This window comes from Haemaphysalis longicornis, unplaced genomic scaffold (assembly GCF_048455015.1).
Source record: "Haemaphysalis longicornis isolate Haplotype H1 unplaced genomic scaffold, Haemaphysalis longicornis Haplotype H1 scaffold_1, whole genome shotgun sequence".
Lineage (NCBI taxonomy): Eukaryota > Metazoa > Arthropoda > Arachnida > Ixodida > Ixodidae > Haemaphysalis > Haemaphysalis longicornis.
Window position 1 is genome coordinate 163,950,444 of NW_027526203.1, and position 14,006 is coordinate 163,964,449.

The 14,006-nt window shown below is 44.0% G+C and overlaps 1 protein-coding gene across 5 annotated transcripts in view; it reads left to right on the forward strand.

The window, feature by feature from the left end:
- The window catches only part of LOC144138828 (uncharacterized), a 36,378-nt gene that overhangs the window by 13,745 nt on the left and 8,627 nt on the right, over positions 1-14,006 (forward strand). For 4 of the 5 annotated variants that reach the window (XM_077671345.1, XM_077671315.1, XM_077671336.1 and 1 more), the window contains exons 5-6: positions 3,946-3,978; positions 4,073-4,184. In XM_077671345.1, coding sequence (XP_077527471.1) covers positions 3,946-3,978; positions 4,073-4,184 — 145 coding nt within the window. The remainder of the gene's footprint in view (positions 1-3,945; positions 3,979-4,072; positions 4,185-14,006) is intronic. The other variant, XM_077671322.1, reaches the window with a different exon arrangement.

A 14,006-nucleotide genomic window follows, 5' to 3' on the forward strand; every position in this document is an offset into this window, starting at 1 on the left:
CGATAAATGGAGCACTTAAGGGGGCAGACTGGTCTTAGAGCTATTTTTTTTATTTACCAACCAATTTTAATGAAACTGCACTGCATTATAGAGTTTTTTGTGCTGATTTCAAATCTGCCATTAAATCTTTAGTAAGTTGATTATATTTTGAGTTAATTAATGATTAATTGCCATTATTTTGGGTCACAGTTACAAAATAACCACTCCATACAGAATGGCAATTACCGCGTGGCTAGGCAGACAAATGACTAAAGAATACAACATAGAAAGTACTTTTTTGATTCAGCTATTTTTGGTCGTTTTACAACACAGGGGACTTCGCTTCTCTCGTGCTCTGCCAGAAATCGCTCGCAGGTGGTGCCAATTGAACACAATAATAATTTTCCAAAGCCTGCATTTGAAAAATTTGTTTCCAACATTGTATTCTCCACACATTTTGATATCAGAAGCAAAAGGAATTAAAGTTGTACCTGCTCTGGGTGCCAAGATATCTGAGGATGAAATGCTAGCTTTGCATTGCAAGAAAAGTGCCGTTTCACCATCGAATTCTGCACTTACTGAGCTGTAGAGTGCACTTTAAAATGCTATTATAATATAACAACAAAATATGGTGCCTTTTGATGAGGAAATTTACAGACTGATAGAAAAATGGCCGTGGAGGCCAAAAATGACATTTTTGAGAAAACGCTTTTTTTGACCGTTTTTCGGCCCCAAAGACCCAACTGCCCCCTTAAAAAAAACTTTTCTGAGCGAACCGCTGCTTCGTTCGCACTCAAACTTCACACGGTCACATTTTGTGGTCTCTTTTGTTTGACAGCGGGAACAACTGAACTTACCTGCTTATTCTGAAAACAGATAAAAACCATTTTCGCCTATAAAAATTGCGGCCAATTTGGATGTGCGAGCTGATCTTGGAACGGCGGCGCCACCTGGGATATGCAAAACGAAATGCGCGGTTGCGATTCACATTAAGAGGGAGCCAAATAATGTAGCAGGCAATCAGAAAACCTCTTCTGTAGATGTTTTATGATGGCCATAAATAGTTACATAAGATCTCTGACAAAAAATAGTTCAGTATTCTTGCAGTTCATCTTTCTCTGTACCAGTCATCTGGTTTCAGATCTTCTGCTGGGCCGGGTTACCCCGCTTTCCAGAATAAGGCTCACGATTCTTTGTTCATGTTTGTTGCTTTGTTCTCGTTTTGCTTTTATTATTCTGTGCATGCGTGTCTGTGCTTGTGACATGGCGTCATGAGATCATTTACTGTGGGTGAAGAGGCTGCCTTTTCGTCTACTGGGAATGGTCTCATGACGCCGTGTCACAAGCACAGACTCGCATGCACGGAATAATAAAAGTAGAACAAGAACAAGGCAGCAAATGTGAACAAAGAATTGTGAGCCTTATTTCGGAAAGCAGGGTAACCTGGCAGAGCAGACAATAGATCTGAAACCAGATGACTGGTATTGACGATAAACCACGGGAATACTTTACTATGATTTGTATGAGCTCTTGTATAACTATTTGTGGCCACCATAAACCACCAACAAGGGGTTTTCTGATCGTCTGCCACCTCGTTTGACTCCTTCATACTGTGAATCGCCATCACGCGTTTCGTTTTGCATATATCCCAGGTGGTGAAGTCGTTCTAAAATCAGCTTGCACGTCCAAAATGCCGCCATTTTCCCATGGGTGAAAATGGTTATTTTCAGATTAAACAGGTAAGTACTGTCGTTCCTGCTGTGAAACAAAATAACCGCAAAACGGGACCTTTATGTGAAATTTGAGTGCGAAGAGAGCAGTGGTTTGCACAGGAAAAAAATTGTCTCATTTATCGATGTAACATACTGTATACAAGTAGTCTGCCATTATTTGACCTTCACGAACAGTACGTTTTCAATTTTGCGTGTTCTGGTTCATATTTTCGTTTTTGCACTTCATTTGTTCATGACCAGGGGTGATACAGGTGCGCCTATTGCGCAGTTTTGATACAAATTTGTTTTCCGGCGCCACGCTGCTCCAAAAGTCTGAGAAACAAGGATTTTAACGCTCCCATCAGTTTGTTGTGAAAAAGGCTTACTGACGCAGGGGTGAGACAGCTGCGCATATTGCGCAGATTTGATACCAATTTGTTTTCCTGCGCCAGGCTGCTCCAAAAGCTTGAAAATTGCAAAAATTGCACCAAACTGCTCCGAAACAGTCTGAGATTCAAGGATTTTAACGCTCCCGTCAGTTCCAGTGCGGAAAAATGCCTACTGACGGCATAATTTTCCCGCACCCCCAAGGTGATGCTGGCTGTAAAGGTTTAATTGACTGATCATTCCACAAAAAACCTGCATAAAATTGTTCCCGAGGTAGTTTTTTCGAAAGTCACAATGTCGGGTTGCACATGTTATATTCTGTGCGTTTTGAAAATTCTCCCATCAAAAGCCATTGCGAAGTCCTGTAGAAAAAATGTTTGTGTGCTGAGGCGTGAAACCGCTTGTGCAAATTGATGAAAAAACGGCCATTTTTCGAGCGCCGTATCAACGGAACGACACTACTGGGCGCCGCCGCCATTTTGGTGTGGTGAAGATTTGAAAACATGGCCGCCGGGCGAAGCAGTTCTTTGTGGTTCGGGCAGAGCGCTCTTCGCCGATTTCTACCCCTTGGTTTTAGTTATGGGTGTGGCTGGGTCTACATTTAGTCGTTTGATCGGTTGCGGGAAGGGGCGCTACTCAAGAGACGGGAGCTCCTCAAAAACATGGCACCCGCAAATTCGCCGTGTTTCGGCCTTGAGTGTGAGGCCGGTACGTGCTTGAAGTGAAATTTCGGACTCATTGCGGTGTTATAAAACGCTAAGTTATTGCTGCCTTTCCCAGCGGACTTGCGAGCGACGGGAATGGGACCATCGACGCTGCAGAAGTGGCGGCGCAGGCTACATCGCCGCAAAATGTTCAAGCAGTGTCCGATAGTGGGACGGGCTATTATTGCACGCTAGTAATAATGCTTCATCTATCTGAAGTCAAATTTAATGACAAAATGGAGGTGGCTAAACATACCAGCGTTACTCAGATTACGATTGTAGTGAACGCGCACCTTGGGGATTGAAATGGGAGGGCTGATGGGGTGCGACGACTGTCACCTCGCTTTGCGCAGCTTTGGCCGCGGCTCTACACTTGTGCGTAAAGACGAGTCTGGGATTACAAAAATAACAATTTCAGCATTCATATGATAATAAAAATGCCTTACGATTGCTTAGTTCAAGTCGATATTATCAGTGATAGAGCCTAAGAATTTAAAAATTGCTAGTAAAAAAGGTAGTGCAGTTCGTACCTTGTGATACTCTGGTAGAAAAACTATTGAAAGGCTGTTTCAGTGTTATGTACGTTCAAAAACGATTAAAAAGTGCACTGTCCCCCCGTGAGTTGCCAAAAATTTGATTTTTTAGGCTCCTAAGGTGACATAATAAATGTCGCTCTTCTGCTCCAAATCAAGGTTCTTCTGCTCCAAAATAGATATTTCGCTGCTCCAAAAACTGCTCCCAAATCTGATTCAGCTGTCTCACCCCTGCTGACGGCATAATCATAATTTTCCAGCACCCCAAGATGGTGTTGTTGGTTAAGGTTTAATTGATTGATCGAACGTCATTCATTGTCCCCGAGATATTGCTTATTTTTCTTTGCATAGCCCTCTTGTGTCATGGACTAGCACTGTTTTGGCTGTTTGAAAATTGCTGTCTGCGAGTTCTCGTGGTGTTGCGAAAAGCTTTTTTCATAACATAAGAGTGCCCATTTGTTTGGCAGCACGAAGTTTTTTGAAAAACAAAATTGGTTAAATCGCTTACAAAATTGTATCACGTTTTTGGCCAGTTATGTGGGCTCTCAAACAGCATGTGTTTTTCTTAGATAACGAGCACTACATGGAGTATCCTGATGGTTTCTCACTTGTGCTTTTCTGCTTTTTCAGAAAGCATCCCAGAGTCTCATCGCTACATTTGGGGTAAGGTTTGAGTTCGCCTTCGGTTCTTTTTATTAGCGTGTTTGCGGAGCTGGTTTTTCTCTTTTCCCCGTTGCCCTAACCTTCCCCTTCGCAGCAGATGATGTGTCCAAGCGTTCGCTGTACATTGGGAACATGTCAACTCAAGTGACCAAGGAGGAAGTCCGGGCCCTGTCCGATGCCATTCGGGGTGTCCGCTTCGTGAACAGGTACATGGAGGAAATATTAAAAGATAAACTTGAACTTGTGACGGCACATTCTTTTTTTGCTGGCCTTATTATAACTAAAGTTAAAAGGGAACAGACTAATCCTGCACTGAGCATCTCGTGCTTTTCATGCTCGGAAAGCCGTTCAAAGCTGCACTCTTGTGCCCGTTCATTCGAGCTATAACATAAGGCTGTTGCTGTAGTGCATGCTGCACCAGTCATGCTACACTATTTCGTTATAACCAGCATTCGTTATAACTAGAGGCCGGATTTTCAGGCATCAAAACGTGTCTTAGATAGTCAAAGCAACGTTTTTGGTCTCCAATGTCGCTGATATAGGCACAATAAATTTTTAGATAAATGCAAAGAAGTCAAACTGCGACTTGTGCTACCTGTATCTAATACAGAAAACCAAAAATGTTGTTTTTGTTTGTGATGGCAGAAAGGCATCAACAATTAAACGTAGCTGTTCAGTTGTCCCATAAAGCTGCTGAACTAATGGTGACCCGCCGGCTCAATTCAACAAGTGCACTGCTCGCGTTCATGTTCAATGGCCACTGTTGCTTGGGCGTCTCACATGTTGAAACAGGCATGAAAAGCAATAAATACAGTTGAACCTCGATATAACGAACCTCGATTTAACGAAATTCGCGATATAATGAATTTTTTCAAGTTTTCTATCAAAATTTTGCTAAATGCATGTATTTTTATCTCGATTTTACGAAGTAATTTCGTGCGGCGCTTCCGATTTAACGAAGTCGCGGCAAGAAAGGCAGAACGAAATTCCGGTCGAGGCACGTTTTATTTTGCCTCTCAGAGCCTACATTGAAAATATTCAGTGATCGCATTAACTCTTAAACGGCTAAAATGAAAGAAAAGCGGTGAAATCTGCGGTTGACAATTCAAAGCGATGAAAGAAGCTCCTCAAACCGCTAGTGGTCATAGACGGTTGAATAGTGCGGCCACCATTTTGACGTCTCCGCCATTGCCTACGCCAGCGCCCTCTATGCTTAGGCTGCCGAAGCAGCCGAAGCCAACGTCAAGCTTTTTTTCTACGCGTCCTTCCTCACGGTGCTGCTGCTCTAGGTTGTGTTCGCTGATAACCACATTAATATTTTGTTCGTGCATCATTAGGTGAGTCTTGTAAGCAGCGTGAGCACTTTAAGGGAAAGAAGTGTTCCGAACAAGAGCCTGAGGAAGTGTCGGTGAAACCGATGGTAGACTGACGGCCACCGAAGTGATGGATGCCATCTACGTTCTGCGGAGGCACGCAGGCGCACGCGAATGCGTAAGAGCAAGCCTTGTTAGCGCTGTCAGCATACGAGGTCAAGAAACGCTAAGCACTGCTTACAGACTTCTTCACTACGGCTTAAACATCAAGTGCTGGTGGCAATAAATTGCTCTCATTGAACGTGGTCGTCTTCGTTTCACCCGTGTTCATTAGACAGCTGCGGTGCGGAGAAATTGGTTTCTTTAGGGCTCAGCGGGCATAAAAGTAATTGCTTAATCGAATTTTGCCAGAAGATACTTAATGTAAGCTTTCCGCTTTAGCGGGAGCACGTAAGCGCTACTACACACAGTCCGTCCGCGTGTACTCCGCTTGACTCACAATCATGGCTATCTCTAGTGTCTTGGCTGCATCCCGCGCCCATACTGCAGAGTTTTTGTACATGAAAAAAGTCTTTAGAAAGTTTCATAGCACCCTTCCGCTGTTGGCCCGCCGTACCCCTCAACGCCGCGCCTAAGCCTACCACTGAACGGATGAAAAGAGGCGTAACTTCGAACCAGCACCTCGCCGGGGTGAAGTTCATGGGGCATAGACGCGGGTTCAATTGCCTAACAGCGGCGTTTACTTATTGACTGAAATGAAAAAAAGATAAAAGTGGAAACCTAGTCTTCCATCACATTTAATTAGGCGTTGCGGAAAAAGTACCGGTTTTACGACACATGAACTACTGTCGGCTATCCGAATTACATAGCCTAAGTGTTGAAACTCTCAATTCACACAATTTCCGCGGCCAGTTTTAGTACAAATTACGCTTTAAGTGGAGAGGTAACTACATATCAGTTGTTTCTGGGCGATGGGCAAGGCTTTGAAACCTCAATAACTGGTTGAATGAACTGTAAAATCGAAACCTCGATTTTACGAAATTCTCGATTTAATGAAATTTCCGCCCGCAAGTACGACTTCGTTATATCGAGGTTTAACTGTACTTGAGGGCTAGGAATACCAAATAAAGAGAGCGGTGGTTTACACCTGCCTGACACTTTCATAATGGCACAACAACGTACATACATGGTAAATGCAGGAGAGAAGACGATTTGTCAAGAAATTGACCTGCTGTTACATGGGGACTGTTAGGCAACTCTAGCAATTTATAAACAGTGATATCCGAATTGTTCAGGCAAGACATCCCAACACTTCCACACATTCAAGAGCATTTTTCAAAGGCTGTTTAGCACTGAAACAGATTTTTGATGAAAAAGCAGATTTTAGAGCCCATTGGCATTGTCAATTTTAAGGTGGAGGATAATCCAGCTTTTCAGTTATGATTTGCCGTGTGTTTTTCAATATAGAAATGATCAGTAAACAGAGGCGTGTTTGATGCTTAATCACTGCGTTGAAAATAGAACTGGATTTGGTTAGGCTTCTTAGAAATGAGGATGGCACTGCACATGTTAGAGGAAATCTGTTTGGAAAAGAAATCTAAGAATCACTGTGGAAACTAGGCAAGCTGCAGATTTTTGGATTCAAAATTGTGCCCCTTGTCCTTGAGAATGAGCCTTGCTGCTAGCAGTTGTGTTCTGGAAGTTGGCTGAACTAGAGGACTTGAACCCCATAGTTTCGAACAGCCAATGCTGCCCAGTAACATAACTCTCAAACTGCATTCGTAAGCGAAACTTGAGGCTAAATAGTGTTCATATAGGTGCCGATTTTGAAAATAGGCATTTATAGACATTTAGGCCGGACAAGCTCTGGGGGCACTATAAAACGCAAAATCTTTCTGATAAAACAAACTTGTATTTTGTCTGCATGGCCCCTTTAATGTTGATAGGAGCACAAGGAACAAAATCGGCATATGCCTGAAATCTCTAGTTATAACTGTAGCCATTACAATTAAGCTTGAATGTACTCTGATTTCGTACTTGTCTGCTCTGATTTTGTACTTGTCTGGAACGATGAACAGGAAGAGTATGCCGATTTTCTGAACCTAAATAGCAGAAAATGCATGCTGCCATCTGGGGTGAAACCGGAAGATGGGGCTTGAAGCTAAGGTTGCCCTAGCATAGGCTGTGTACAAGGGATAGCACTTCGTAGAGTGCATGGCAACTTTCGTACATAAATTGTCAGCGTACAGAAGTGATCATCACGCAACTGCTGAGAAAGCAATGAAACATGTCATCTTTCACTTAAAACAGTTATTCATCCTTTAGTGTCCTTTCAATGCCGATGTCCAGCTGTGTAACTGGTAGCGCTTTCTCTCCAGACTTGCAAAGGAAGTCTACCATCTTATTCTCACTCTAGATGCACCTCGCACTGTCAACGGAAATTTTTCTAAGGTGGCCCAACTTCAGGATCCAGTTCCACCAGTATTGAACAGTTTTGACAGGCACTCTGCCTTCGCTTCAACACTCTTACCAAGTTGAATGCAGCAGAAAACTGCTGCCAGGCTCCAGCACTCAACCCAGAGTGCTGACAGTCACAAATCCAGAAACCAATTCGGCATCCAGGAGACTGCTCTATTGTGCAAGGCAGGTGGATGCTGGTGATTGCGATAGTGGTGTACTTGCGCCTTCATCGTTCTCAGGCTAAAATTTACGTTTTTTCAATGATTGCTTTATAAGGCGAAGGCAACATTAAAACTTTTGTGCGCATTGTTTTTTAAGGAAAAAACTATGCACAAGACAAGCTATCTTCTTCTTCAACTGTTCTGTTTTATCTGAGAAGATTTAGCCATTTGTTACGACGTCATCCGTTATTACTGTGAACACAAGGCAAGGCCTATGGTCAGTTCTAAACAAAATAAGGTGCACACACTTCCAAGCTAATACTACCCACCGTAGTAGTGCTGTGGCAGCATGTTTTGCTGTTGAACACATCACTGCTTGTATCACAGGCCGCATCCGTTGTTTTTCCGGGCCAAGGATGTAAGAAGTCTTCTGTTGAGACCTGTTATCTGTGGTTATGGCTATATGTGTAATCATGGGAAGGGTCTGTCCTGTGTTGCCACTGCCATACATGTACAACTGTGGTGGTGCGTCTGAAATTCGCACCATTGTACAAAGGTGCAGTTGTCCGACCACCAGTTAACCTCAATATGGAGTTTTGCTCACACGCGACGTATGACGGTTTCTTTTCCTTCGAATTGCCAAAATAGTCAAGGCATGCATGAATCACTTGAGATAGAAGTGCGCATTGGCTGCTCCTTTTGTAGGATGTATTTGGAGAAAATATTCTTGTGGCTGATGTTCAGCTTCCTGCGACGTGCCAATGCCAAGTGTGAGTGATAAATCATTCTCAGATTTGGCATCGGTATGTTCCATTTCGTTGATGGTGTGGACAGCTTTTAGATCTTAGTGGTTTGTGGCATATTTTCTCCGTGGGCAAAAACAAATGAAAAATGTAATCTTCTTGCAATTTTTATTGCTTTGCGGCAATCAACCGCACTCCCTTAGACTGTGCGCACGTTTTCTTCAGAAAAACTTCACCACACGAGGGTTAGTAAATCCCAAATCTTTAGTAGCGTGCTGCCACTTGCGATGTCTACCATGACGGACTCTTTTTGCTATCATGCGGGACCCTACAGGGAAATTTTTAGTCTCGTAGCTTGTTTGTGGGGGATAAGAAGCATTAGGGGTACGACATCTGTTGCTGCATAGTGATGTGTACGTGGAACTGTGGCGGAACCACAATTTTAATGTGAATGTTGTACCTAATTACCACTTATTTGTGCTGGGGGTTTTCTGGAGTTGGTCATACCCTTTTGTCTCACTACTGCTCCTTGGTGGACCAAGTGGCTACGTGTCCTCAGTTCCGTACAGTCGATTGAATCCTAAATGGCTGTGGGGGCCAGATTGTGACACTACCTTCCTTTCTGTCCAGGATGTTTGCAGAAACCCAGCGGATATCAGAGGGCTCGGGCTTTGTGTCAGCTTTGAAATAGATCTGCCAAACTATTGTCATTTCAAGTGCCAATTGGTATGGCACAAAAAGCAGCAGCCGTTGCGCCAGTATGTACCAGGCCAGCAAGTCTTTGAATGGCAGTCTGCAAGTGTTCATTGGATATTTGTAAAAGCTGTGTCGGTGTGTTCAGTAAGAAGTACCAGTTTCACAAACTAACAGTGTTTTTCTTCCCTTGTCAGTTGTGCTTGGTGGCTGGTGAGTTCTTGGGATGCATTCAGTGCTCTTCAGATAAACTTGCATGCTCAGCTCTCTGTAGTGCACTCTCTAGTGCATGACACAGGCCTCTTCGATTTGGGTGGCCATGCATGCCTTTTCTTGCTTTTACTTGGCCTTTCACTTGCTTCCTGAGCTCTACCTTTTTTCTTCTCCCATACTAGGGGTGGATAAATATTTGGGTAATTTGTGAATATTTGCTATTTGATTTGATTGGCAGTGTATCGTTACAGTTCAGAAGTATTCAAGTATGACAAGAATGGGCACATTGCCACATTGCCATTAAAAAGGAGCAGTTGCAGTTAGTTACCTAAGCCAAAAAAGGAACTCTGTTAGTTTCCAAAAGCAGCTTGTTACAGTTACTGCGAAAAAGTAATGTTGTTACTTTTTCATTACTGTATAAAACTAAAAAAGCATTAGCCACTCGCAAAGCAACCTTGAGTTCCGATGCGGCAGACCCTCTGGGAGAATAGAGTGCAGCGGCGGGTCTTGTGGTACGGAACCCCAAGATGGGTCGGTGGTGAATCAAAAACGCAAGCCTTAAGTGACCGATTGATGGATTGCTTTCCAAGCAGCAAGTGATAATGCGCCTGTTTGTTAAAGGAGCCATGAAGAGAAAACACAAGTTTGGTTCATTCAAAAGATTGTCTCGTTAGAATCATACTGACACCACTTTTAACGTAAACTTCGCTCAAATAAGCTACATAATTAGGAAAAACGGGAATGGTCAAGCGACCCACCAGCTCATTTCCCGCAACAGAACCTATGATGTCACATGAGCTAAGCTCTGCGATTGGCGGAGGCTGGCAGAAGCAGACGCAAATTAGGTAGAGCTTACAAACTAGATGAACGAGCGATTTGCGCTTAAATTTAGGGCACATTCTTTACAAAGCAATAAGAATGATGGGACAAACAGTGGAAGTTACGAAAGCACATGTAAACAAAGAAGTACTGATGCGTTCTGCTGTTCGTACTGCGCACAGCATGCTTGGTTTAGCTGCACAGCACTACGGGGCTTGGGGTTGTCTCAGACGACACTGGCCGATTGACGCAAGCAACGGTGTCTTACGTGACCCCATTTGTCGAGCGAGCACTGTTTCAGGGAACGAATATTTTCTCCCAGAACAAAAACAAGCCAGGTTTAAATGCGGGCAAAAACAAACCAAACGCTTGCCACGGTATGGTGGCGCCATCTAGGTTACGGAACGTAAAGAAACGCGGGAACAAACCAACAGCGCTGTACAGGGTGGAGACAACCTTTGAACGGTCCCGTGCCGCCGCAATTGGGCCAACGGGCTCAACGCGTTATTCTTTGCGTTTCCCACGAGACCTAGCAACGCGAAACAGACAATATGATTCAAACTTTTTCAGTAAACCGCGTTGCGGCGATAATTTTAGCGCGGTTTTGACACAATGACTTGCTTCGGCGGCGAGCGAGCAACCGAAAATGGCGGCGCCAGCGTATACGTGTCTCTACCCTGTACGGCGGATGCGTGAATGAAGGTACTCTAGGCTGCAGAGCGGTCGGTTCCTGTGATGTCATTTGGGACCACGAAAACGCACGATTGAGCGGGAAAATCAAAATTTTAACCTAAATTGTTTAATTTCTCAGTGAATAAAGCACCGTTTGTATCCGGACAAGCGCTGGGGGCACTATAAAACACGAAATCTTTCGAATAAAACCAACTTGCATTTTCTCTTCATGGCTCCTTTAAAGGGACCCTGCAACACTTGCCATCGACTAATAGTAATGTATTTTGGGATAAAGTCTATTGTCCCAGAAATCTCCTCCCGCAAGAATTATGAAAATCCGTTCACAATTAACGAAACTCGACCACGGGCAACGCGACGAAAGCTGCGCGCTCTCTCCCGGAGAGGGGGGGCGGCTCGCGGCGTTCTCTTCGGCGGCCTTCGATATATCACATGCCGGGTAGTTTTCTCCTTTTCTGTGACGTCCCTTAGGCCATGCATAATGAGGACAACTGAAGAGAGAGCGGTTGGTTTTTCCGCGTCTTTCACATCGATTTGCGCGCTCACCGCTTCACGTGCACATGTAATATTTGGCTCGGGTATTCCTGGCAGTGTAATCTAAACGTCGCGTAGGTTTACTTGCACTGCTCAAAGAGTGTTGCAGGGTCCCTTTAATATTGCCTGGTGCGACTGCTGAGAACAGCGGACCGACAGCACGCACATGCGCAGATGACTACTGGGAAAAGGTCCATTTTGCCGCCGCAAGTATCGGGTGAGAGGTCATAGAGGCCATTCGAATGGCAACAAGTCCACGAAACATGCACCCCGTCAATCTTGCTTTTACGAAGAGAGGAAGGGCCTTTCTCAAGCCCACAATGACTGTCTGACGTAGACAATGAGACAAGGCTGAAAGCAAAGGTGGCTTGACACTCCCCTAATACCGTCATTCCCGTTTGTAATGTTTTTCACCCATGCGAAGGGAGTGAGCTGGCATAGATGGAGACGAATGTTTGTCCCGAACCACCATGGGCGCCAGCTTTCTTTCTTTCCTCATGTCATTATGGGTGCCTGTTTGTCGATGGGCCCCTGTACGGTGGCCTTTCATTCAAGGGTAAACCAGCTTCCTCCTCAGTGGAGGTCTGTTTGAGTGTTTCTTTTTCTTGTTTCCGGTCTGTTTGTCGATGGGCCCCTCTACGGTGGCCTTTCATTCAAGGGTTAACCAGCTTCCTCCTTAGTGGAGGTCGGTTTGAGTGTTTTTCTTATTTCCGCTCAACTCAAGACGAAGGAAGTTTTAAGAAATCTCCTTGAAGACGGACGTCCAACCTCGCTCTTCCTGCGGATACGACAATCTTTTTAGCAACCTCCTCTCCTTAACTGTTTGGGGATACGTGTTTTGGAAAGGTGTAAGGTGGGCATATGGGCAAGAAGCCAGTTCGGAAAAGTGGAAGGGGCAAACTGTACATCGGCCTTTAACGAGTGTTGATGTTGGGTAATTTTTATAAAAAAGGAAGACCCTGTAACTATATTTGCTGTTAGTTACTGCATAAAAAAACTAGTTACAAGTTGCTGAAAAAGTAGCTAGTTACTGGTAATGTGTTACTAGTAACAAGTTACTGCCCAGGACTGGTTAAAGTTGGCCTTACATGCATCCTTTTGGCTTTCCCGCATCCATGTCCTCTAGTGGCAGCTTTTCCATATGCTTCAGGAGCTGTGTAAAGCCAGACATGCACAAAACTGGGTGAGATGTCTTTTGCATATGGTAAATATGCACAGATGTAAACGGCAACATACACCAGCTTGGCTAATTTCACCAGGATCTAAAAGTTGAAATTTTATTCCCCCTCCCGTTCTCCTCCTCCCTGAAAGGGAAGCTTAGAGAATTTGAGGTGCAGAGTGGGCCTCACTGCCTCGTGAGCCTTCAGCAGTGTTCTGTTTTATTCTCAAACTGAAATGGTAAGCTAGTGGAATTGAACAATCTTGCCCTGAATTGGGGACTGTCAACCACGAAGTGAGCGGGGAGCTGAGTAGTACTGCTCGAAGGCTTGTGCTCTCAAAAAGGTGCTTGGCCAGATCAGCCATTACCATGGCTAGCAAATGGCGCTTTGCCTTGTGGTAATTGCTCCGAGCCATGAAAAGAGGTTCTTTGCATTCAGAATTAGTGGAAAAATTCATTTGTTCATGGTGTGTTTGCTGTCGGTTGCAATCTTCCATTTATCTTGTTCAGCTTTTTCTTTGAAACTCGTTTAGAAAAGCCCATGTATGTTAAAAGGCAAGTGCAAAAGGTGGCCGGCCTTGGCATTTTTCTACACTGCATTGACGAAAAGCAGTACGAGAACATGATGGTAATAAGCACAGCAGTGCCGTCCCACATTTCCGGTCTTTTCGTCTACGATGTCAGTGATACTGTAGTTAGCACAGTGTGATTGCTTGAAGACAAATTTAATCATTCTTTGAAACTGAACTAGAAAATTTGTATGCGAAAATAACGCGTGAAATTTTACTTATCCATTTCACAGCAAAATTTCATATTTGCATTTTCTACACCTTAGTCGTTGCATGTTGTGCATGCTTTTCAAAATGTTTCAAATAGGGCCTTTTCTGAGGCACCAAGCCATGGTTTAATTGCGTGCTTCTATTCATTGGGTGGTACTGCGTGAAATGGCAGAGGTCACGATGGTAGAAAGCTCATGGCGCAGTCCTGTGCACGGTGTCCTGTCCCTTTTGTGCAGTACCGCACAATGAAACGCTGACTCTCCCTTTTACATTTTGGACTGGCTTTGTTCGAATAATGTAATAGTTCTGTAGAAAAATTGGCTAAAACATTGGGAACATTATTTTCGCTTGGGAGAGCAGTAATTCTTTTCCCAAGTGTTCTCATTGTGTCTAAATTCTGATTATAAAATTTTCCTGCAAAGTGTTGTTGAGGAATTTAATGAAGTCTTTGGAATTCTGGTTTT